The sequence below is a fragment of the Haliotis asinina genome, chromosome 2 (genome assembly GCF_037392515.1).
Source record: "Haliotis asinina isolate JCU_RB_2024 chromosome 2, JCU_Hal_asi_v2, whole genome shotgun sequence".
NCBI classification, from domain to species: domain Eukaryota; kingdom Metazoa; phylum Mollusca; class Gastropoda; order Lepetellida; family Haliotidae; genus Haliotis; species Haliotis asinina.
In genome coordinates, this window is record NC_090281.1 from 99366328 (window position 1) to 99393718 (window position 27391).

Here is a 27391-nt window from a genome sequence, read left to right on the forward strand (position 1 = left end):
TTAATCTTAAAATTTATTTCACATGTTAAGTACTGTTACAACTAATATTTGTATGTGTCTTTTTGTTGGAACATGTTTGACTTTCACCAGCTACACATCACAGTTTCTTCAGAAACTGGTGAATGGTACAAGTTTGCAGGCAAATTCATAATCTTCAACAAACTTTTTGAGTTTCTGCAAGATATGCTCTCAAAAGGTTCTGTTACTTTATGACAAAGTATCAGATGCAAGTTTAAGAAAAAACACTTTAATAAGTTACTGTTGAATATTTGGATGAAACTGAAAAGCTAAAATGACTATAGTTCACGATCATCATTCAGTAAGAAAATATGATGATTAATAAATGAAAAATAATGAATAGCATGCCAAATACAGTTACATGATCTGGAAATACTGATCATACTCACACTTGCTTGAATCAATATTATTTACATGAGTTGAACCAGCACATAGTCATGACATGAGCACAAACTGGGGAGCAGAACAATAAACTTGATAAAGAGGACAGAAGACAGCCAGCACTGGTTAAAAACACAATGTTTCTCTCCCATAATAGTGGCACTTGATAACATGTTGCACTGGAGTATGTTAAGGTCCATTACACGCATATCAACACAATGATAAACACACAGGCTGTACACACCATGGACTATCAGCTGTATCATGCCTCAGTATATACGTATCTACTTATCTATATATTAAAATCATACGGTCTTGCAAATGCACTTAGTTGTGGATCCAACCCTCTCGTTGGAAGGACTCTGAGAACATATTTCACAAACTACAGATGCACAAAACAGGTGTTTCTGCTATAGTGAAACCTGTTGGCACCAATGACTCTATGTTTGATCCCTGTAACTGTAAGCATTAGAACCATGACATATACGTCAGACTTACAATCTATTTCTTGAGCAGCATAGTGTAAGGCAGGCACCACCATGCCCTGCCACATGTGAAAAAGATGTATTATGTTACAAATAGCCAAGATATCATCTAATACTGAACCATATCTCAGAAATATGAATAAATGCACCATTATCAATATACATTACTACTGAGACAAATTTGCACAATTCCCAGTTCCATCATATATACAACAATGGTTTATCTGTGATGTCCCAATACAGTCTATAAGTCAGTGCTGGGTTGTTGTTTAACTTCCCGTGAGAAGTCATCCTTGAAGAAAATAAGTCACTAAAATTCCAGATCATGACAAAGACAACAAGGAACAACATATACATAAACAGATCAAGATATATCAATTGAATTGCTAAAAGCAAATTGACAATACTTGGAATATTTGATGTAGTCATTTGATGGCAACCAACATAAAATCATTGGTGGTATGAACTGCTAAGTCTGCATTACTGGTTTCATATTTTCACTCAAATGGAAAATGTACCTCCATGAAGGTGAAGTATAAAAGCAACACACACTCCTGATCAATGTCTAGAAAAGCAGAACTGTTTTATCTCTCTACCTACCTTGAAACCTCAAAATGTCACCCTTGAAACCTCAAATCTCTCTACTCCTGTCTGTTCTAAATACCACACACTGAGGCTGAACATATTTTTCCCTGAGATTACAACTGTGTAGCAGACTCCGCTTCAACAATCCATGCCTCCTACAATGAATCAGTCACAGAGGCACAACAATTCCTTCAATGAATCAGTCACAGAGGCACAACAATTCCTTCAATGAATCAGTCACAGAGGCACAACAATTCCTTCAATGAATCAGTCACAGAGGCACGACACTTCCTTCAATGAATCAGTCACAGAGGCACGACAATTCCTTCAATGAATCAGTCACAGAGGCACAACAATTCCTTCAATGAATCAGTCACAGAGGCACAACAATTCCATCAATGAATCAGTCACAGAGGCACAACACCTTCAATGAATCGGTCACAGGGGCACAACACCTTCAATAAATCGGTCACAGAGCCATAACAATTCCTTCAATGAATCAGTCACAGAGCACAACACCACCTTCAGTGAATCAGTCACAGAGGCACAATTCCAAGTTGTAGACACAGAACAGCATTCATTGATGAACAAATGTCAGAATTATCTGCCTACAGTCTATTTCCTGTGAAGAGAGAAAGATGATATGAAAATATAATATACTGGATTAAATCCTTAATATCTAATGCTTTTAACATTTACAGAATGCAAGTCTTGCCAAATACACTATGACGAATTAACACTTCTGTTGCTAGGCACTAAATAAGATACCTCTCCAAATATCTACTGCATGCCATTCTTGACAACTTCCCATTTGTGAGCATGACCATATTTCACATCCACATTAATAATCGAACCACATCAACTCACCTGGTAGGACAAAGAAAGTCATTACCAATAAGCTCAACTCATTTTCATATTGTTTCTTGAACACCAGTCAGGTGCACATTTGGCTGTGCTGTAAGGACAGTGGATGTGTTTATGTCATCTGCCAGGGATAACTGAGTGATAAGAATGCCAATCAAACAAATCATGATAACTGTGTGAGTGAATAAGACGCTGCACTCTACAATATTCCTGCTACATGGCAACGGTCTGTATATAATCAAGTCTGGACTAGACAATCCACTGATCAACAGTGTGAGCATCGATCTACCCAACTGTGATAGAATGACCAGCTTGGGGTCACGAACCTGAGATGCATCTTGCAGCTGCATACATCTGCAGCAGTATTCCTCTACAAGTCAAAGACATTCTAGTTTGAAGCTGTGGATGGTAGGCTGGCTTCAACACAGATGTTTGTGTAACATGTTGATCAAACTCAAGACAAACATACATCAATACCTGATTTTAGTGGTGTCATTGTAGGGGTTTTGTTCTCCTTCGTGTGTTGGAAGGCCTTAGAGGGGTCAAACTTGGGGCGGCACTGGGACTGGGAGAGTCTGTCTTCGCTTCGTCGCTCCAGCTGCCTTTTTTGTTTACGCACCTGCTCTCTCAACTGCACAACCTCCTACACAGCACAGAAGGCGTGACATAACTTTGAATAGGACATACTGCATCAGGGTTGGTACAGAATTGCAAGACCAAAATTTAAGGCTTTTTGAAGGCTTTTATGGGCAAAGTTAAGGCCAGTAGGACAAGCAATCATATAAGTAAACCTAATGCACATAAAGAAACAACTTCTGAGCACTGTGAGCGCCATACAACCCATGTAAAGAAAGGATTGCCATGCAAATCGAAATAGTGTTACACATTTCAGGATATTTTCTTATTGAAACAAAACCATTCTAACAATGATGTTAATTAGGCATGTAGAAATAAAAGAGTTAAGGAATGTGTACATCATATGAACTGTGTAAGATGTGACATTTTTCTTGTCTGTGACAGAGGTACTACGCTGGCTGGGTGTATGGAACTCTGGGTAGGAGTGTGATTACTGTGAAAACTGTGGAAATACACAAAGATTTCTTCCAAGGGAAGTAACTCCAAAACAATGTTGCATCAGACACACACACAAGAAAATAAACAACCGCTACGAAATTTACAGCTATTTCAAGGTTATTCTGTCTTTTTCCAAGACTTTTTAAAGCAAAATTAGATTTTCAAAACTTTTCAAGGCTAAGTGACCAAATTCCAGGCTTATGAAAGATTGTACGAACCCTGTTCATGTCAGCCAGCTTTTGTAGCTTGGTACATCATTAGACATTCATCCAGAGTTTATCAAGTGGGACATTCACAGAGGCAGAGAGGGCATGTATTTCCATACTACAGAAAACGATGTGTGAAATAATTACTTGAGTAACACTCCATAAGTAAAGAGTGATTGTTACAGTGATAATCAACCTGCTGTATACCAGTACAGACCTCAGGCGCAGGTCAGTCTAAGCAAGAGACTTGAAACCAGGTAAGGTGTAACACTTTAAGTGTACCTTCAAACACAGCATGACCTTTGTTTCTCAGCTATAAACAAATACCATACCCTTGGCAATAGATTTAGGCAATGTCCTTGGCCCACCTACACAAGCCCTTTGAACATCATAATGCACATACCATAACACGGACTAGATTAAATTCAGCACTGACATACATCTGTGCAATGAAGAGGACCAAACCTTTTTCAGGGAGTTGTTTTCCTCCTTGATCTTGACAATATGTTTGATCTTCTGTTTCTGATTCTGGTGGCCGAGCAGTTGAGCATACTCAGTACTGAGCTTGTTGATCTCCGCCTGGGCATTGGCACTACAACCTGACAGCAACAGGGTAACATGTTTCCATGTTTACAAAAGTCTTATTCAAACATCAACTTGATGCATCTGCCAACAGTATTTGATGGGCCATACAACAATGTTTTAATAATTCATGGAAACATCATTGATAAGATTTGTTCGTTCAAGGCTGCAATCGGCAATATGACAACAGCCTGTAAATGATTGAGCATGAGTCACACAATCCTGTGATTGATAGTGTGAACACTGATCCATGAAGCATGATCTCCTACAATAAGTCACAGAAGTGAACTGAAGATGTACTGGAGTGTATGATGGTGTAATGAAAGGTGTACCAGAGCTGAACTGAGGTGTGTGATGGCGTACTGAAAGGTGTACTGGGGTTTGTGATGGCTTACAGAAGGGTGTACTGGAGGTGTACCAGGGTGTGTGATGGTGTCCTGAAAGGTGTACTGAGGATGTCATGGTGTACAGAAGGGTGTACCGGAGGTGTATGATGGTGTACTGAAGGTGTGTGATGGTGTAATGAAGGGTGTATTGATGTGTATGATGGTGTACCAGAGGTGTACTGGGGGGTGTGATGGTGTACTGAAGGGTGTACCAGAGGGGTACTGGGGTTTATGATAGTGTACTGAAGGGTGTACCAGATGTGTACTGAGGTGTATGATGGTGTACTGGATGTGCACTAGGGTGTATCATGGTGTACTGAGGTGACAAGAAGAGGGCAGGGCCTCAGATAAAACATTTCCTGCATCTCCTACGATTACAAAGGAACCTATGTGGCCTGTTCCAAAAAACATCATAGTGTGACAAGCAACAGAGGGCTAGGGACCCATTGTAACCAGTCCCGCGACAGTGTCTTACCTAGTAAATACTGTCTCTCTGCTTCAAAGGCATCTATCTGATCAATAAAAGGTGCAACCTTCTCCTGGAGTTCCTCGTACAGTGTCTGCCACCTGGTAACATATCAGGGTCATGGTCAAGGTCATCAGCCACTGACAGCTCTAGCAGCTGCCTTTGCATTTCAGAAAAACATCAACCACAATGGTAAGCACTCTAGTTGGCATATAAATTGATTTTTCTCTTATTTAATGATACATTAGGATAAATAGCTCTCACAGTAAACTGTACACTGACTGACGGCCAGGAACAACAACTTTGATAGTATGTGGTTTACAGACAACGACTTACTTGTGTATTTCCTGTGTGAGAGCATCCGTGTCTGCTGTTGCCTCCTGCTCTTCAAACTGCTGCCTCAGCACTTCCACCTGCTGCTGATGCTGATCCTGCATTTGTTCCACATCCTGGGCGAGCAGGTTGTACTCCGACATGCACCTGCAACACATGAACAGTCACAGTCTACTTTCTTGTACTCTCCTACTCAGGATGTCATACCCGTCACTGAGAGCTTACTTCCCCCACTGTCAACAGCCTACTGTCATATTGTTAGTAGTACCCGTCCCCTCCTCGCTGAGAGCTTACTTCCCCCACTGCCAACAGCCTACTGTCATATTGTTAGTAGTACCCGTCCCCCTCCTTGCTGAGAGCTTACTTCTCCCACTGCCAACAGCCTACTGTCATATTGTTAGTAGTACCCGTCCCCCTCCTCGCTGAGAGCTTACTTCCCCCACTGTCAACAGCCTACTGTCATATTGTTAACAGTACCTGTCCCGCTCCTCGCTGAGAGCCTGCTGCTTCTCCTGTAGGGACTCCATTTTCTGGTCTTGCGCCAGCTTAACAGTCAACAAACTGGCAACTTCACTCTCTGCTGCCACCAACTTATTCCGCACCTCATTCAACGCCTGCGTTGACGTCACTTTGATGCTGAAACATCAACAGAATGAAAGAATCACTCTAAAGTCACCTAACAATAAATAATAATATGAGAAATTTGTGTAGCACCTTACATGACTTAACATAAAACCACTCTAAGGCACTTAACAGTTTTCAAAGGTGACAGTCTATTGCCAAGGGGTATAAACATTTTTAAATAGATGGGTTTTGACGTCCTTTCTGAAAAAGATGTATGAATCAGAGTCTCTGTTTGTGGCTGGTAGATTGTTCCAGAGAGTTGCTGCATCTGCCACCATATTTCACTGTTGTTTTGGGTACAGTGATGAGTGAAGCTATTTGGGACCACAGGGATTGTGTCAGTCGGTATGGTGTTATAAACTCCTGAATGTAACACAGAGCTGGCCCATGCAGCACCTTGTTTGCATATGTGAGCACCTTGTGCTGACATCGGAAGTGCGTGCGTGTGCGCGCGTGGTGTCAGGTTTTGCTTGACTCAATAGGCGCTGTTCCCTAGTATTAAACAACAGCAAGTTCATTGGACTGCATTGTTCTCTGAATGAGGACACGTGGCAGGTGTGACTGCTTGGTTGATGAATGGGTTAGGACTGGAAAACTCTCCAACATTCATAGACAGTACTAGTAAACAATTGCAAAATCCACATTTCAGCTATCACAAAGGAACACACTGCATTCAGAGTCAGCTTCCTTAAGGTAGGAGTGAGTCAGTGAGTCAAGTTGGCCTTGCCCTCTGGTGAGAACAGTTTGGCCAAACATGAGCTTTTAACCCATTAGGTATGGTTGACCCTTTATTAGTGTAAGCCATACAAATGGCAGAGACAAGCCACCTTGAGATGGTTTGCTTGTTCGCTGGCAGACCAGCTCTCCCCCTGCAATAACAGCAGAACAACTGTTTATCTTACAGGATATCAGCAGTTCGTTTGATATAAGCTCTGAGAGTTTTACGAACATCTAAGACGTGAGCACGTGAAAGAGAGGTACCGGACAGGGGAGGCTGCATGAGCGCAGGTAGCTTGATAGGTGCTGTAACATGAATAGTGGACAGAATCGGTCTAATACTGACTCTGTCTTTGTGAAAAACAGTCAGAGCAGGATCCACTGACATTGCATGAATGTTGCCTACCCAGTGATTGAAATAATTTTTCAACTCATCCTGACAGCCGGGCTGGTGGCCCATAAATGTTGCCTGCATATATTTTTAACTTACTTTTTTGCAATAACTTACAAAAACGCCGCCATTTTCTAACAAGTACAAGCGAGTAAGTATCACTCTCTTGGATTGGTTCTTATTGAACCACGTGACTACAGATATCCAATCATAGCGTAGCTTACTGAGCCAGCCAGTTTTAGTGTCCTATTGCTACCTTCAGTGGCTGAAGAGTTGTCCATGTATCATTATGGAATATACTCGTAGCTTTCATTCATCTTTCTTAAATCAAAATATGACATGACAATTAAAATGGAATGATCGTCCTGAGAGCGAACAGAAAGTAGGTCAATCTTAAAAATTTCAACCAGACAATCAGGCTGGTGGATAGAATTTCCAGGCAGCCAGACTCCAACCTTACGTGCCATGGGCAGTCGGACAGGCCAGTATTTCGATCACTGCGCCTTCCCGCCTGCCAGACGTTACCGCCTTCCAGGTTAACAGCTGGAGAGAAACACGACAGCTTGTGAAAAAGAGGACCGGACAGCCAGTCAAGTACGACTGACAAGTCCCACGGGGGACTAATCTGCTGGACAGTTGGACGGATCCTATCCACACCTGCTAGGAAGCGCTGAACAAGAGGATGCTGCCCCAAGAGAGCACCATCGACAGGAATATGAAATGCTGAAATAGTCAAGGAATAGACTCGCATAGTAGACACGGCTAAACTGGTCTCTAACTGAGACTGTAAAAATTCCAGTACTTCAACTAAAGTTGAAGGAAAGGGATCAAGAATCAGACTGTCGACACACCAGCGTGCATAACAGGCCCATCTATCCTCATACTAAACGTTTGTCGAATCCCTCCATGAAGCCAGAATTGTGTTTGCAACAGGTGCAGGAATTCTGCTCACTTGGAGGTGAATCCTGACAGTGGCCAAGCCACCCACTGAATCCTGGGATTCGGGTGCGACGCTTCGTTCTGAAAGGGTAATTGGACGGGAAACAGAGCCAGAAACCTCAGAATTACCGGAAACCAGCTTTGAGAAGACCAAAGCGGTGCAAGGAGTACTAACAGTCGAGCTGGATGGGTGGCAAGCTGCGAGAGGCGGGAACGCTCACAATACCCTGTCCATCCAATTGAGTTGGAAAGCGTCCAGTGTGATGGCCCTCAGATCCGGTATCCAAGAGCAGAACACTGGAATCTGGTTCGTCCCCACCAGAGGCAAACAGATCCACTTGGAACAACCCGAACAACTGGGAGATGTAGCATCCACTTGTGCGGGGCCAGGACACGTCGAGACAGTGCGTGTGCTCGAACATTGTCCACCCCTGGGAGATAAACGGGACACTCCTGCTCATTGAACTGGTCACACCACAGCAGAAACTGCCAAGCCTCTCGTAGGAGGGACGGACACACCGCACCGTGCTGTTTCAGGATATAGGGCATCGCCGTCTGGTTGTCCATCTCTAGACATGCCACACGGCCGCAAACCATCTCCCGAAGTGTTGGGACACTAATCGGACTGCTCTCAATTCTAGCACATTGATGTGCAGGATCGTTTCATTCTGTGACCACTGGCTCGAAACTGATTGACTGCCTAGTACGCCCCCCCTACCCTGTGAGGGAAGCATCTGTCTTGATTGAGAGATCTGGTGAGGGAATGTCCAGAGGCAAACCCCGGGATAAATTCCCTACCACTGTCCACCGCCATAAATGAGGAATTAACCACCACGGAGTGTGGAGAATAATCTCGTAACTCTGGGCATGAGCCAAAGCGTACTGAATGGGTCGCATCCTCAACCGCGCAACAATGTCCACCGTTGCCGCAATGTGGCTAGCAACTGGAGCCAAGTCCGGGGGGACTCGAGAAATTGTAGAATTGAATTTTGGAGATTTGATCCGGAGACAGGGAGACCAAGCCTTGTGCTGTTTCGAACCGTGCGTCTAAGAAGATCAGATCCTGTGTGGGAACTAGGTCTGATTTCTTGAGATTGATAATCCAGCCCATCTTGGTGAGAATACACATTACCGTGAATGTCGCATCTCGACTCAAGTGTGCAGCAAGTGCCCGAAGGAGCCAATCGTTCAGGTATGGATGCCAGCACCTGCCCTGTGACCTGGCCACTTGCGCTGGAATTAGCAAAAGTTTGAACACCCTCGGTGCCGTAGCAATGCTGAAGGGAAGCACCTGAAACTGATAGCATACCCCATCAAAGGAAAAGTGAAGGCACTTTCTGAAATCGGGATGCACAGGAACATGCAGGCACACGTCCTTGAGGTCGATGGACGTGAGCCAGTCGCCTCTTTCTACAGATGAGATCACTGACCGTAGCGTCTCCATCTTAAATGAAGGTACCTGCAACATACTGTTCAGGCCTTTTAGATTTAGAATAGACCTGAACCCTCCGTCCTTTTGGGTGACTAGGAAATAAGTAGAATAAAATCCCTCTTGCTCCTGTCCCCTCGGAACCACATCGATGGCCGCCTTGACCAGTAACGACTGGACCTCGGAGTGGAGCATCTCGGCTTTCTCCGGAGCAGCCGGCACTGGAGTGCAACAGATCCCGGAAAAGGGAGGTGGATCTCGCTTCCACAGCGGTAAGTGGCTCTCAATGAGTGTGGATAGGAGCCAAGGATTGGATGTAACCCATTCTGGCAAGAAGAGAGAAAGGCGGCCACCCACAGGAATGTGCGGCAGTATTCCGACTGCATGATTCAGGGTCCACAAGGGCTCTGGAGGACTTGTTACTGGGAAGCCGGGCCCGACTTCCCTTTCCTCGGAAAAGGCGCCGCAGCCTTGCCCCTACCTTTACATTTACACGCCTGCAATGGTTGCACCCATTTAGCAGTCTCTTTGGCCGGAGCCAAAGGATACGTGGAGGCAAGGACCGAGGACCGAGCGCGATATGAATGAGGCTGCTCCGACAAAGGCTTGGAATCCTTCAACATGGAAACAGCCTCTGCGGCCTCTCAGACTACAGTTGCCGCCCCTGGAGAGAGGGTAGACCCCATCCGGTAGGGCAACGCTAGTAGTGCTTGTTGGGTGGCCGTTGAACACTGCGCCACCGATAACCAAAGAAAATGAAGAGCCATTACCAAAGACATCATCTGGCACGCCAAGGACCTAATGGTGTCCCATGCCAAATGTGACTGCACCTCCATGAACTGCTTCGCGAGGGTAGAGGGGGCGCACTCCTCCTCATCCCAGCTACCATCCATGAGCTGACGCTGCAATACTGCAGTATATGCTGAGTGGACATTGACTTTTAAGCATTGTGGAATTGCTCCTCAAATGAGCGGTAAGCCGATTTGAGAGCCGTGAAGTTAGAATTAAAGGGTGACAACTGACACCCGTTTTGCCGAGGCCATGGAATTGCCTGAGGAACCCCCCAGGGCGACTGACACATAAATGCAGTTGTCAACTACTGGTATCTCCGATCCAGTTCTGGTAGATGGAAACGAGACTGAGAACCCGAGAGAATGGGGTTTACTATACTACCGACAGAAAATAAGGGAACCAAGAAATTGAATGTAGATGACTTTGACTGTGACAGGGTCCGTTATCTCCCAAACGCAACATCCAATGACAATGGAATTTCGCATAATGCATGCCCAGCATGTGCTACACATGCATACAGAAGTTAACTCCTGCAAATGTACTGGAGACGTCGCAATCGCTAATGCCTCCAAGGCAGTATCTCGGTGAAGCAAAAAATGGAGAAGTGTGGGGATGATAGCGGGGGGACATCATTATGTGAAGTTGCCCGGCAGATGGGTAAATCAAAAAGTGTAATTTCACGCCTGTGGGATTAGTACCGTCAAACGGGTGGGGTTGCAACGAGACCTGGGCGTGGTAGACCAAAATCAATGACACCACGACAGGATCGTCTCATTACGTTAATTGCTCTACGCGATAGGTTTAAATCAGCCCCTGCCATCAATAGAGAATTCCACACACTCCTCATAAAACCTCAACCGTTAAAAACCGACTCTATCAAGCTCGTCTGAAAGCAAGACGGCCTTTTAAGGGTGTCACCCTTTCAGCTCTCACTCATTTTCACTGCACTTTCGTTGCTTCTCTGCTGAATGGACGACCGTCCTCAATGACGACAGGTGCAAGGTAGACTGTGAGAATTACCTGCTCTTGGATGTTGGGGCCCCATGTGGGGGCCCTGTAGGGGTGGTCTCAAAAGACAAAAAAAAACCCAGAGTTTTTGTTTTGTAAAATATTTATTGAAAAATTGTTACAACTGTTTACTTTTTAACGCCTGTGCTTATAGCAATGGATTAATCTCTAGAGAGGATAATGTCACAGGGTGGCCTGTGTAGCAGTAGATTTATCTCCATTAAGGGCTTGGGCTGAAAATCCTATCTACTTATAGCTGTAAGAATGTAGAATATATAAACAGTGACCTTTGCCAACCAACTTAGAGTAAGTTGTACTCTTGTGAAAATGACATTTACTCAACCATTTGAACCAACGTCAGTAAATACTGAACTACTGAATAGTTTCCAGTCTCTCCACTAACCTCTGAACATCTTCTGTGAGCTTTGACTTCTCCGTCTGTAGTAACTGCACCTGGCGCTGAAGATCAGTGACAACTGACTTCATCTCCTCGCCCTCCTTCACAGCCTCTCTCAGTGAAGTCAGGTCTGCCTCGGTGGTCGTCTTGTACCTAAATCAGCACAAAAACCCAAGCACATCTAGAGGTTCTATCAGGAATTAGAAGAAGACAAATTTATTCCCAGGAAGTCATCACTGGTGAAAACAGGTTTTCAGCTTCATATCAGATATTTATTACACACGCCAGACAAACGCAACATGTAAGCCACACAGAAAAATGTTATATGACTTGCTGATAGGAGAGCTGAAATCCTAAATATGTTGCTTATTTTTAGGAACTTGGACAAACGTAAGTTATCTTGTGGAAACTTACACTTCAAATGTCTTTGAAAGTGATGTGTTTTCTGCTTGAGCAAGCGCCAGCTGAGATGTCAAGTCAGTCTTGAACTCGTCGAACAGTTTGCGTTCGCTGCGCGTTCTCTCCTCCAGGGCAGCAAATCTCTCACTGCTACAGGTGGTTTCAAACAGCTTCTCCTCTGACAACCTGGATGACACTTCATACATGACAATACAGACAAGCAACAAAGAGTTATAGGGTTCTGAAAATCATTTACTTTTCATGAAATGATGTAATTAAGTCTAAGTTGATAAAAGGTGGTATTGGTGGCAATGAAACAACTCTACTTTTATGGAGGTTTATTTGATCAATTGTTTTCAAAAAACTGTTTTGTCTCCACTGTTTTGACGTAGTAAAACAAATAACAGGAAATAAGAGACATGAGAAATAGTTGTACATTTTGGTAAATTGTTTACTATGTGATTAGGTGTGACCAATACTGGGACTTTGGGACTATTTCGAGACTGGTAACCGATGTACCCATATGAAATTACATGTTTCCCAAGGAAACTGTTCTTGTCACGTTTGAATGGAGATATTTGTAAGAGCACTTGGTTCCAAATGAAAATATGCGGTATCTTCAGTGAAACTTCATCAAATTTACCAAACACGGAGTCTTGACCGAGACTCTAGGTGACTTTTCCAGTCACATGTACTAAGTAAGAGCATGCTGAGGAGAATGTCATCCAGAACACATCCACCTCAGGTACAATTCTTTCCACACACAGATGTATACATCTAAAGATATATCAGTTCCATGGCCAGTCACATAAAATGGCCTCAGTGTACCTGTCCCTCTCCTCCTTGAGAGCCTGCTTCTCAGCCTCCAGCTTCTTGAGGATCTGCTGCTGACTGTTTTTCACCTCCCTCAGTTGGGTCACCTCCCTTTCAGCCTCCACTAGGTGGCCTTGCAACTCACCTTGCTTCTCCAACATGTCCGCCCTCAAGCTGTGGAACAAACCAAATTCATACAATCCTCAATCTATTACTGACACAAGTTCAATAACAAACATAGGAACAGACATATCTGCTGGTAGGAAAGGCACTTTCTGACTAAAATCACAGTAACATAATAAATAAAGGGAACAACAAAAAACAAAAAAGGTGACTTGTGACATGAATTGTCCAGTGAGCTTGTCAAGGTTACTGGGGCCATTGGTATTGGTGTGTAGGTGCTGATCACAAATTATCATGGAGGGTCCTTGGATGGGTGAACGTGTTTGGCAGCTTGACTCTTGACAGTCCCGCAACAAAGCACATGATAGATGTGGTCTCACCTTAGGCAAGTAAGTATGTCCAAACTTGTCTCTGTTCCCCATGTTGTATATAGAAGTGTCCAAAACAGAAGTGTAGTACACTGAAGCAATGTCTGCTATGTAAAGCTGTGTTGTCAATCTTCATGGATTGACTCATCCAGTAACACATTTCCCCATGTCTGCCCTAGATGCTAAACACCCACCTGTTGAGTGCCCTCTCTGTCTTCAGTAGTGTGTTCCTGGTGTCCTCGAGCTCAGTGGTTAGCTCGGCCTGGCTGGACTGTAGTGTGGACTGAGCCTGGGTCAGTGCGTTTCGGGCATTTCGTAGTTTCTCTTTCATGTCCTGCTCACCAATTTCCTTCTCCGTCTCTAGCCTGAAACACCAAGAAATCCTAGCTGATTCACCAAAAAAGTTCACCAGGTACTGCAGCTAATCCGACAACATGCTAATTCACCAGCTCCTGTAGTTACTATGACAACATACTGATTCACCAGCTACTGCAACTATAAAGACATCATACCAATTCACAAGCTCCTTTAGCTACTAAGACAAAATACCGATTTACCAACTCCTGTCGTTACTATGACAACACACTGATTTACCAACTCCAGCAGTTACTATGACAACATACCGATTCACAAACTACTGTAGTTACTATGGCAACATACCGATTCCCCAGCTACTGCAACTGAAAAGACATCATACCAAGTCACAAGCTCTTTTAGCTGATAAAACAAAATAACGATTCACCAACCCCTGTAGTTAATATGACAACACACCGATTCACCAACTCCAGTAGTTACTATGACAACATACCAATTCACAAGCTCCTGCAGTTACAAAGACAGCATACTGATTTACCAGCTACTGCCGCTTCTATGACAACATACCGATTCACCAGCTCCTGCAGGTCATTAGCCTGTTGCTGTGTATCCTGAAGCTTCTGGAGAAGGTCCTGTCTCGCATTTTCCCATTGTTCTTTTTCTTGCTCTCCTTCCTGACTGATGACAACAAGCTTCTCCTCATACTGCTGTCTCTCACTCTCCTTCTCCGCAGCCAACCTAAAGTGATAATCTCTACACTTGAAGCAGGGTTAGCAACAGACGGAGAGTTATAGCTGCTCTCTAGCTCACCACATCTCCCCAGTGACTCCCTGACACTTGAGTGACACCTAGCCCTATGGACACTTGAATGACACCTAGCCCCACTGACACTTGAGTGACACCTAGCCCTACGGACACTTTAGTCACACCTGGCCCAACAGACACTTCAGTCACACTGACCTGTGCTTGTCATAAAAGGCGGAAATACTTGTCGTAAGATGCGACTAACGGGATCGGGTGGACAGATTCGCTGACTTGGTTGACACGTCATTGGTTCCCAATTACGCAGATCGATCGATGCTCATGTTGTTGGTCACTGGGTTGTCTGGTCTAGACTCGTTTATTTACAGACTGCCGCCATATAGCTGGAATATTGCTGAGTGCGGCGTAAAACTAAACACACTCACTGCAGTCACACCTGGTCCTACAGACTACAGACACACCTAGATCAAAAGCCAAAATCTTATCAAAACACTTACTTTGCCACGTCCTCCATAGCTGCGTTGAGCTCCTCGGTGACCATGTTGAGGTTCTTCTTGTACTCTGTCAGCTGGGCCACAGTCTCAACCTTCTCAGCCTTCACAGTCCCCAGAGTCTGCTCCAGTTGGGTCAGCGTCTCCTCCCGGGCTGTGACCTCAGCCTCACTTCTCTCAGCCATGTTCTGCAGCTGTTGCTTCAGCTGCTCAACCTTATCACAGAGCTTGCTCTCAACCCCACGGTATTTCTCTTCAACTTCTTCCAACTTTACCCTTTCTTGCACAAGATGACTGTTGTGCTGCACCTTTAAATGTTCCAGCAGTTGTTCCTTTGCCTCCAGGCTGGCAGTAAGATCCTGCTTCTCAGCGTTCAGTTTGTCTACCTGGCTCAAGAGGTTGTGCTTCTCTTCCAACAACTGAGACTTCTCTTCCTCTAGTTTCTGTATTCGCTCCAGATAGAGCTCAACAGTTTTCTTGTGAGATCCTGTAACCTCAGAAAGCTGTGAACTCAGAGATGACTCTGATCTCTCCGTCTCTGATAACCGACTCTGTAGGGTCTCTATCTGAGATGTTTTTAAAGTAACCTGCTGTGAAAGGCTGTCAATTTTGTCTTGTGTTTGGTGAAGAAGAGCATTTTTTGCCTTGACATCTTCAGTTTTAGAATCCACCAGCACTTGAAGCTCCCTCAAGGAACATCTGGACTGGTCTAATTCAGCCATCATGTTCTCAGCAGTACCCTGAAAACATGGAGGCAGCATGTTCCAATGGTGGAAGTCTGGCCAAGCAATAAGTTTTATCATAACTCTGATGAATATATCTTAAAACTATAACAAGTCACATAGTACAGACTGACATGTCAGCCCTACCTTGGCCTTGTTGAGCGACTGTATGAGATCCTTGTTGGTCTTCTGACTTGTCTCACACTCCAACTGGACTTCCTGTAGACTGGATTTGGTCACCTGGAGCTCAGACACAGCTTTCTCGTACTCAGTCCTGTGGTGGCTCTGCTCCTCCGCTGTGGAGAACAAACCTAGGTGTGGTCATCAGCACCAAATACAATATCACAGCCACACTCAGACTAGTCGAGAACAAACAAGAAGTTATATGGATTATCTTGCTTGTCCATGTTATGTGACCCAGATGGTGGGCTGAAAGTCAAATATTCATCGCTGGATTTTCTGTTTAAGACTGGGTAAAGCAACTGGCATACAGCTGAAACATGTCGAAACAACATTACAAACATGTCCTGTATACATCACTCACCTAACGTCTGCTCCAAGATGTGATATTTCTCAGTCAGGTTGCGGATGTTTATGTTCATCATTTCCTCTCTTCTGAAAGGTAAAGAAGTTCCCATTGTGAAGACAACAGTGCACAAAAGGAATATGGTGCACAATAAGGAGTATGGTGCACAAATAAGGAATATGGTGCACCATAAAGAATATGGTGCACAATAAGGACCAATAAGGAATATGAGGCACAATAGTGAGAGTGAATGAGTGAGTGAGTTTAGTTTTACGCCGCACTCAGCAATATTACAGCTATATGGCGGTGGTCTGTAAATAATCGAGTCTGGACCAGACAATCCAGTGATCAACAACATGAGCATCGATCTGCGCAATTGGGAACCGATGACATGTGTCAACCAAGTCAGCGAGTCTGACCACCCGATCCCGTTAGTCGCCTCTTACGACAAGCTGAGTCGCCTTTTATGGCAAGCATGGGTTGCTGAAGGCCTATTCTACCCCGGGACCTTCACGGGTCATGAGGCACAATAAAGAATATGGAGCACAATAAGGAGTATCTGGCTCAATAAGGAATATGGTGCATAATAAGAAACAATAGTGAGTGAGTGAGTGAGTTTAGTTTTACGCCGCTTTTAGCAATATTCCAGCAATATCACGGAGGGGGACACCAGAAAATGGGCTTCACTCATTGTGCCCTTGTGGGGAATCGAACCCGGGTCTTCGGCGTGATGAGCGAACGCTTTAACCACAAGGCTATCCCACCGCCCCCCAAAAAGAAACAATAAGGAATATGGTGTATAATAAGGAATATGGTGCATAATAAGGAACAATAAGGAATATGGTGCACAAATAAGGAATATGGTGCACAATAAGGAACAATAAGGAACATGGTGCACAATAAGGAACAACAAGGAACATGGTGCACAAATAAGGAATATGGTGCACAATAAGGAATATGGTGCACAAATAAGGAATATGGTGCACAATTAAGACTATGGTGCACAAATAAGGATGGTGCAGAATAAGGACCAATAAGGTGCACAAAAAAGGAATATGGTGCACAATAAGGAACAATAAAGAATATGGTGCACAGTAAAGAATGTGGTGCATAATAAGGAACAATAAGGAATATGGTGCACAAATAAGGAATATGGTGCACAAATAAGGAATATGGTGCATAATAAGGAACAATAAGGAATATGGTGCACAAATAAGGAATATGGTGCACAAATAAGGAATATGGTGCACAATAAGGAATATGGTGCACAATAAGGAATGTGGTGCACAAATAAGGAATATGGTGCACAATAACGAATAATAAGGAATATGGTGCACAACTAAGGAACATGGTGCACAATAAGGAACATGGTGCACAATAAGGAACAATAACGGACATGGTGCACAGTAAGGTATGGTGGACATTTTCAGCATGTATTTCTAGAAAGACAAACTAATGCAGTCCATATTTATATTCAAATGAACTGTCGAAGAGATTTGGGGGATGCATTTGTCCAATGTTGGAAAACACACTATCACTCATTCATCTGACCCTGCTGTGGGATGGTGTATGGGACTCACTCTTCAAGCTGTTCTATCTTCTCCATGTGTGTTGCCAGCTCTGCATTCGATTCAAACGACTGTTGTTCATAGATTTCTTTCTCATCACTCAGTGCAAAAATCTCACCCTTGAGAAACCTACATAAAAGTAAGCGAGTCTTTTACTGCAAAGTAAATTTATTAGTTAATTCAGTAGACGACTGATCCCTGTTACTATATACATGCTGAATATCTGTAAACAAATACAGTGGAAGCTGTCTAATTCGGACACGACTTATTTACGAGGAATCCGAAATGGACTGTTGAGAGTCAAGAGTTAGCTCACTTGACCAGGAGATATGCATACACGGTACTTTTACCATGGTGTAACATGTTTTCGGGGTAATAGCGCAAAAGATGATCATAGACATTATTGCTATCAGTAGATTATCAAAACTGTAATTACGTCAATAAATATCACCTCATCTTGTAATTTAATGTATATAATTTACATATTTGTTAGAATGCTCTGTCGTCCGGTAGTTTCCAATGCAACACACATTTCGTGTCTAGTCCGCAAGCATGAACGCTAGAAGTGACGCTCCATGTTTTCATGTTACTCGCTATTTCGTGGGGTAACGCCCTTGTATGGAAGCGCATGTGATTCAATCTTCTCCACAGAAATCAACAAATACAACATATAATTGGTTCAGGCATTTTGTCACTGATGAGAAATTACTGGAGCATTGTCTTTCTATAACAAATTCGCATATCATCAAAATAACACCGAGTCATGTCAGCTTGCTGAACTTCTTTGTTAATTCCTTTTGTAAATTGTTATCATCACACCTGATAATCCGTCTGAAGTCGGTAATCAGCTAACTACAAAGCACTTCCGCTAATCCGAGTTAATTAGCAATGTTTTCATAATAAATTACCTTGAAGGGCACAGATTTCAGTCCGAAATCCGAGTTACATGAAGTCCGCATTAGTTACCCCATATGTAATGATAATTTAGTTAACTTTTGCTGGGACCAACAATTCGGTCTGAATTATATAGAAAACTGAGTTACTTAGGGTCCGAGTACGACAACTTCCACTGTATTCCATCTACAAGGACATCGACTTACTCATAGAAAATCGTTGAATCATAAAATATGACTTTCTTTCTAAACTTACAGTATAAAATAGGTCAGTGATAAAACACTTGCGGAAGGACATGTGAGTTTAACACAATTTCAAAAGTATATCATGGCCATAAGTCACATGTTTGGGGACATATTTCATGATGTTTCCTTAGAAACACAACTCACTGTTATTGCAAGCTGTCTTGCATGTTTCACATAATGTAGAGTACAGCTGTAGTACATTATGGTAAACTGAGTATACAGCTGTGGTATATTGTAGTGCAGTCACAGCACAGCTCTTGCATAGTGCGGATAAGTGACTGTACAGCTGTTGGATAGTGTCGTACAGTGACTGTCCTGCTGTAGTATATTGTTATACAGTGACTGTACAGCTACAGTATATAGTGGTAGAGTGAGAATACAGCTGTAGTATACTGTGATACAGTGACTGTACAGCTACAGTATATAGTGGTAGAGTGAGAATACAGCTGTAGTATACTGTGATACAGTGACTGTACAGCTACAGTATATTGTGGCACGGTGACTACAGCTATTGTGATACAGTGAGTGTACAGGTGAGTACAGTTTTGAGTACAGTACAGTACAGGTGTGATATAGTTTTCCGTACCTGATGGTGTCTTCACATTCCCACTGTTCCATCCGCAGACGACTCACTGTCAGCTGCAGGCCTTTGTTCTGGGCCCTCAGAGCGTCCCTGGCAACATCGCACAATTCATGGACCAAACATCACTGCTAAGTTAAATACTTCCAGTCATTCTTAGCATACAGAAAACTGAATCTTTGAGGATTTTGTTCCCTTGGGACTTGTTTTGTCCCTCTACATGACTGTGGTAAGCCTAGTTGTGTAGTGCTCACTGAGTAAGTTAGCCCTTTTTACTGTCGTCAGTACCATCAATAATTAAAAGGGGGAGTGAGACACACATGGTCTGGGTACCTGTATGTCTGCAGGGCCTCGCTGCAGGTCTTGGAACTCTCCATGTTCGCGTCCTTCCTCTGCAGATCCTCTGCCAACTGCTCCAACTTGGCCATCGCACCTTCGTACTTCTCCCGCATCCGCATTTTCATCTCATGCACCTTTCTCTCGGTGGTCACTCGGATCTCATTGAGGGACAGCTTGATTTTCTTTGAGAAAACATAGCCACTGTATTGTCAGCGATTCAAACATTATCTGTACATGTAGCATTATTCAATCTATATGACCACAGTCTGCAACGAAACCATCCAGACAATCCAACAGGTGATACTGAGCACCAACAGAGTATGGTGGCATTCAGAAGTAGCATGTGGTCCTGAGCAAAGCACTCAGCTCACAATCAGTTGAAGTTTAGCAATGTTGGACTTGGATGGGTGACCATGTTTGCAGCTTAACTCTTGAGAGTTTCTACTACGTCGGTCTTGGCCCACAACAAAACATGTGTGATACACGTGGTCTCACCTTGGGCAAGTGAGTTTGTTAAAAATTGCCTCTGTTCACCCAACAGGAAATGAGTACCTGGTGAAATAAGTCATGAGCCTATTAACCTTCTAACACCTAACAGGAAGCTTGGGTTATCCAGGTAATAATGATCAGAATGCGCGGTTTCAGCAGGATATCTAGACTGGAAAAGGCAGATTATAAATATTCTCATTGTTGTTATTATTATAATTACTATTCAGTTAAGTGTCCCAAGATCTGCATTAGATCAATTAAGCCACCCTATGCTGGTTTAAAGAAATGTTTCTGAAGTGTCAAACTGTGTGTTTTCAAGAACTGATGCATAAACTGCATACTGAGATAAACCAAATTCAGACAGGATAGATATCTCTGAAGCACTAAATGTGGCTATTATGTGTATTGCCTCTTGAGGAAATATACCATTTCAGCATGTGTAGGATGTAGGTTCTGGCATTACCTGTGTGTCATCTCTTGCCTTGTTGACCTTCTCAAGGAAGTCAAGCTCACCCTTTCCTTCTACCACCGATCTACGCTCTGAAACAAACACACCCTGACATTTAACAAATTCCATACCACATTTATTCCATTTTCATTTTTCTGGTAAATTAATCAATATGCAAATCTTAAATTCTTTTGAAACAGTAGTATCTGAGTGTGTATGGAAAGAGAATTAAAACTAGTTGTAAGAACAGTATCTTTCACAAACCCTTTGCATTTTCTGTAGAATCGTGATCTTTTTCATCCTCAAAGCTTCGCTCTGCAGAAAAGGTGAATAAGCATTTAACTATTAAAGCTTTCTTCAAATAGTGACAAACACATCAAATAGCTAGGAATAACACAGCAATTGTATGTAGAGATACAATTATTCATTAGCAAAGTGTAGAGAAAGTAACCCATTTCCGTTTTCTCTGAAATGACATCATCAAGTAATTCCATAATAAAAAAACTGTCACTGAACTTTTGGAAAAGATGTCAAGTGACCAGTAAAGCTTACAAATTTTGTCATCTGCAATGCTGCATTACACATCCATGTACACTATATGTGTTACTAATCATGACTTGAGAAATCCCAGTGGCTTGCCGAAATTGTCGTTGAGAAACTGCTCACAGGTATGTATGAAATCTACTGATATCAACATGGAATGAGATAAATCATCATAGGATTCCACAGTTTGTACACAAGTATTCACAAACATCACTGAAATCACTCAACAGTGTTGCTTCCAGGGTTGTTTTTATCTTACTTGAATCATAAGTTGATAGTGACACCCACCTAGTTCAGACACTTTGTTGTTGAGCTTGTCTGCCACACATGTCACCTCTCGGAGATCCCGCATCAGAAGGGAGACAGCCTCCTCCATATCATGTTTCAGGCCACTTATCTCCTTGTCTTTCTTCTCCAGCTTCTTCCTGGCATCTGTCAGTTCTGCCTGTAACTTTTCATCTTTCTTCTTGCTGGCTCCCTCCGCCACGGTCACCTACAGTTGACATAAGTCACCATGTGTTATGAACAACGCCTCACTACACCAGGACAAAGCAACACCTGCATGCCCAGTTCATCAGATAGTAGGAGAAGCATAACCAATCGCTTTCTAGACGTCCAATCAAAAAACTCCAATCTCATTCAACAAGATCCAAACAAGTGAGGACAGAAAGCCAACCCAACAATGGTTTTGAATCTAACCACCCCTGGAGAACCAAAACTGACATAATTTCTACCCTCACCAGACAAGTCATCTACTGCCAATCCTGCAGCAACCAAATATCTTCACTCCCTTTCCACTCAGCTGGACCACTTCTATTATACCTTATTCTTCAGTACAGAGTTGCTATGTGAAACAGACCATTTTCTTCAGTACAGAGTTGCTATGTGAAACAGACCTTATTCTTCAGCACAGAGTTGCTCTTGTTGACATCCTTTATGTCCTTCTCCAGCGTGGCCACCTTGGCCATGAGCGAAGTGCGGTCAGACTGGGCATGCTGGAGTCGCCCCTCCAACTTCTTCATGTCTTCCTCCTTGATTCCCAGCTGCTTGTTGAGATCTGTCTTGTCCTGCAGCAGCTTCCTCATCTGACAACAGTTACCATGGTTACTGCACTGTCTCCTTTCTGACATTTCAACAGGAGTTCAGACACTAGGAATTGTGAAGCATGTCTAACGGTGTACAAACATTAGGAACTCTGGCATCATGAGGTCAGCTATCAGGACCTATGGCAAGTACTGCCAAATAACAGCAGGAGTAACAGGCTTAGAGAAACCTCTATCATTCTGATACACTGAAATTTTGCATATTGTTTTTATTTCAAGATGGACCAAACTCAGTTCAAGTAATTTCATGACGTGCATCAATGGAGTGACTGAGTGAGTTTAGTTTTACGCTGCACTCAGCAATATTCCAGTCATATGGTGGTGGTATGTAACTAGTTGAGTCTGGACCAGAAAATCCAGTGATGAATAAAATGAGCATCGATCTGTGCAAGTAAGGAGCGATGGCATGTATCAACCAAGTCAGCGCGCCTGACCACCCGATCACGTTAGTCGCGTCTTACGACAAGCATGGGTTGCTGAAGGCCTATTCTACCCCGGGATCTTCACGGGGCTGCATCATCTTTTCTGACAGATATAAGTATAAGTAATTCAGCTAATCAAATTACTACTTATTCAAATATGGACACTTAGCATATTCAATGGCACACTGTGCATGCCAAAAAAACAGAAGTAATATCTGATACTATCTCCCAAAATACTGAGTCTGTTAACATCTGACTCACCTCTCGCTCGAGTTCCTTGATTTTACTCGACATCATCGTGTCCTCCAGAGATTTCCCCTTCTTCTCCTTCAGGGACTGGAAGCAGAGCGGTTACACTAGCAGCTGAAGTTATACTAACAATGCTAACAGCCAAGGCTATACTAACCATGCTAACAGCCAAGGCTTTACTAACAATGCTAACAGGGAGGGTTATACTAACAATGCTTACAGCCGAGGTTATACTAACAATGCTAACAGCCGAGGCTATACTAACAATGCTAACAGCCATGGCTATAGTAACCATGCTAACAGCCAAGGCTTTACTAACAATGCTAACAGCCAAGGCTATACTAACAATGCTAACAGCCAAGGCTATTCTAACAATGCTAACAGCCAAAGTTATACTAACAATGCTAACAGCCAAGGCTGTACTAACAATGCTAACAGCCAAGGCTATACTAACCATGCTAACAGCTGAAGCTATACTAACCATGCTAACAGCCAAGGCTATTCTAACAATGCTAACAGCCAAGGTTATACTAACCATGCTAACAGCTGAAGCTATACTAACAATGCTAACAGCCAAGGCTATATTAACCATGTCAACCATCCTAACAGCCAAGGCTATACCAACAATGGTAACAGCTGATGTTATACTAACAGGGCTCAGTTTGTGGACCTGAATTTAACCTGCATCAGGTGCATTGTGTACATGTTCACAGGAAAACACCTGACAAAAACAGGTTGCATCCTGGACCGATTACATTCATCAAAGGTGAAACATAGTTGCATATGCTAGTCTGCTTGTATAAAATCTTGGATCTCTTTTGACTGGTGTCATGTTTTAAACAGTCACCTATGCTGCAAGGTCCAATTCACAACTACTGTATCTTACAAGACAAGGGATGGATTTTCTTTCAGGAGCTTCATCCAAATAGATTTGCATCCAAATCGGCTGGTTGCAAATATATCCACTCATCCACAGCCTTTTAGAAAATTTCAAATAATTTAATGAATAACAAAAAAGCCTAAAAGTACACTGTATGAAAAATACTGTCACAAGAAAGACACAAAAATCTTGAGAGTATTGTGCATGAATCAGCAACTGTCAATGTATATAGAAACAACCTGAAAATATCTGGATTAGTCAAACCAGAGACAGAACACAACAGCAAGATGATGAAAGGAAGATACCAGACACACAACCAAAAACATGGTGCAGCTGACCTACTCTGTTCCAGGTCAAAGACTGGCGAAATGTTTCAGGGATATAAAATGTGATGTTAGTGATGATTTCACAGACTGGTAAGTTAATGACTTACTTCTGTGCTGTAAGCATGGGGCAGGGATTTCTTCCTAGGGGTGCTAGAGAACACACCTGGACCAGGATTGTTCCCTGCCAGCATGCTGACACCACTGATGATGCTGCAAGTACTGATGTCAAAGTCTGCTGGGCTGGGACCAAATTCTGTCAACAGAGTACAAAACACTGAAAGTCAGCAGATGCAGTCTGTGACATTGGCAAAGTTTAAAAAATTTTTTTTGTTTTCTAGTTCATTCAATGAAAGTGCTACACTGACTGTATACAATAGGGAGGAAGTTTTGATATTCACAAGAGTCACATATCTTTTCTCAAGGTTTGAACCAGAGAACAGCCAAAGTGTACAACCTTGGAGTGGTTTGGACTACAAACTGGAGAGGCGGGGGTGTTTTTGTTTTGTGACACTTACTGAACATAACGCCAACATTCAGTTGTCATAATCTCTATCACAGATAGGTAGGCATAAGAGCAACAGTTGAGTACATGAAGATGAAAAGGGCACTTATACTTTATAGGTGCAAACTTCAAAGACCCAAGGATCATCCTTAAATTCAAGCACTGATACTGACAAACCTTTAAAAATATATCAGCATGATCAGTGAGATTGGTAACAAATGACACTACAACATAGCATCTCAATCAAATTACACTGCTCATTTATGCATGTATGGATACAGCAGCAGCAATATGCCCTGTACAGAAGGTGATACTCATATGGTAATACACCCGGGACATCAACATCCAAATAGTTACTTACCTTTGTCGGTGTTGAACCGGTCCGATTTCACAAAGGCACCACCTTGTGAAGATTTCAGCTCTCTGGGGTCATACGCACCAACCGGAGGGGCACAGGCTGAAGGTTAATAAAAAATACTTAGAATGCTTAGGGACTTTATAGACAACTTTGATAAGAGTTTCAGTGATTCACTGCATTCAGACTTGATATAGACAAATGGTTGGGGAAGAAGGGGGAGATAAATTATTTTGGTTAATTTGTTACCAGTTTGTGTACAATTTCATATTAATCTGAAATACTGACCATTGGAAAAATCGTGGACCATTTATTGATATGAGAATAGTGTCACTGATAATATCATACACAAATTATTGTGATGAAATAAGGTTTAATTAAAAAACTCACACATTACTGAGTGAGTGAGTTTAGCTTAACGCAGCACTCAGCAATATTCCAGCTATTTGGCAGCGGTCTGCAAATAATTAAGTCTGGACCAGACAATCCAGTGATCAACAACATGAACATCAATCTGCCCAGTAGGGAACTGAACATGTATCACCAAGTCAGCGAGCATGAGCACCCAATCCCGTTAGTTGCATCTTATGACAAGCATTGTCGCTTTTGTGGCAAGCATGGGTTGCTGATGACCTATTCTACCCCACATCTTCACGGGTCCACATATCACTCAAAGTTACCTCTGTTAGTATTATTCATTTATGAGCTGCTTCTAAAATATCCTCAGCACACTGTTTTGTTATTAATCTGCACAAAAATATGTCAAACCACACCAGTGATGTAGGATGTGAAATACGATTTCTTTTTAACTTTGCATGTTTTCTAACGTGGGGGATTCAAACTACTGACATTCAGCTTATTGTGCAAATGATCTATTAACAGTTTTTGACAATAGGCACTATGTCTGGCTAGTCGACTAAAATAAATCGTGTATACATATTGGTTGAAAAAGTAATGAAGGTGTAAACTGTTTTAGTATTAGCAACCCACAGTCTCACAGTAAAGTATACATAAGAGCTTATTCACCTACTGTATGGCTGCACAGCTTATCAAGACATTAAGGGAAAGAGTTCTTTACGTTCCCCCAAATTCTTTCTTCCCAGATTAACAGAGGTAACACTCACTAAGTGGTTCAACCCTATATATACTTAATTTGTTGCATTACGTTTTGTGAATATTTCCAGTAAATATCAGTTTACAGATATTTAGGATGGGCTGAACAGGAGCAAGTCTTACAAGTATAGGCATGAACAGTTGGCCTATTTGAGCTCATTTCGTACATCTGAGGTTATCAAAATCATGTTCTTCTCAAGTTAGTTTGACACGCTGGTTTTTTTCAAATATAAATCTGAAAACTCCCACTTAATGAGACAATTGTGATCAGTAATCCCCTATTTCTCATGATGTGAACAGACCTAGATAGGCAGAAACATAGGGCACATAGTGTATACTCTGATATTAGTATACTTTGGCATTGTCACTTAATACTTTGGCATTGACTGCTTGGGGATTTGTTACAACGTATCACAAAAGTAATAGGTTTTGTAAAATACATGAGGGCATAATAATTATTACTTTGATCGGGATTCGATGCTGACAAAATTGAACCTTAGCTCTCTTAATTTTAAAGTGGCCTTTAGGTGTCAAGGTCTTTTTTTCTGGGTAGACTGGATGATCTGAATGAGAATGTGGTCCGTGGGGAATATACACACCTTTGACCTCGTTGAATCTTTTCAAACTTGCTTTTGAAAACGACATGTCGAATCGATTCCAGCAGGAATGCAACAGATTCTAAACAAAGAAGCCCATAGACACGTCCTACCACAACAAAAATGTTTTGAAGCAACCGCCGCGTTGCACAGGTGCGCTCCTGCCAATCAAATATCACGTCCGCTTATGAGATACTACTACCTTTCAAACAAATCTCAAACGTTTAAACAAACAACACGATGCTGTCCTATGTGTATACAAATATCATCATTTTTCCGTTCACATTCATGAAAATTTCGTATAGATTGTATCTTACTTTTTTCACGTTCACACAACACACAACACACACAATGTGCGTGTGTGTGAGCGTGTGTTAGACACGTATCCAACTTATCTTCAAAAAACTTGATATTCTAAATGTCTAATTGTACAAGAGCATTGCAAAATGCTCCAACTGAAGTACATCGGTTTAATTATTACCAAAGTTACATCATATAAATATCATCTGAAGTAGAAACCATAGATGTCTGTAAGTTAATTCG

The 27391-nt window shown here is 42.5% G+C and overlaps 1 protein-coding gene across 1 annotated transcript; it reads right to left on the reverse strand.

Moving 5' to 3' along the window:
* LOC137274685 (hyaluronan mediated motility receptor-like) lies at positions 1-27037 on the reverse strand. Its single transcript, XM_067808026.1, has 25 exons — positions 26852-27037; positions 25146-25241; positions 24390-24535; positions 23089-23163; positions 22199-22387; positions 21591-21795; positions 21024-21074; positions 20775-20851; positions 19817-20004; positions 19490-19576; positions 17777-17893; positions 16215-16285; positions 15818-15966; positions 14955-15688; positions 14263-14433; positions 13575-13745; positions 12905-13063; positions 12092-12262; positions 11684-11830; positions 5858-6016; positions 5384-5527; positions 5057-5148; positions 4079-4212; positions 2811-2976; positions 1-2091 (listed from the first exon to the last, which is right to left on the reverse strand). The coding sequence occupies exons 1-25, from the start codon at positions 26895-26897 to the stop codon at positions 2078-2080; spliced, it is 3759 nt and encodes a 1252-aa protein (XP_067664127.1). The 5' UTR covers positions 26898-27037; the 3' UTR covers positions 1-2077.
* Between the last annotated feature and the right edge of the window lie 354 nt (positions 27038-27391).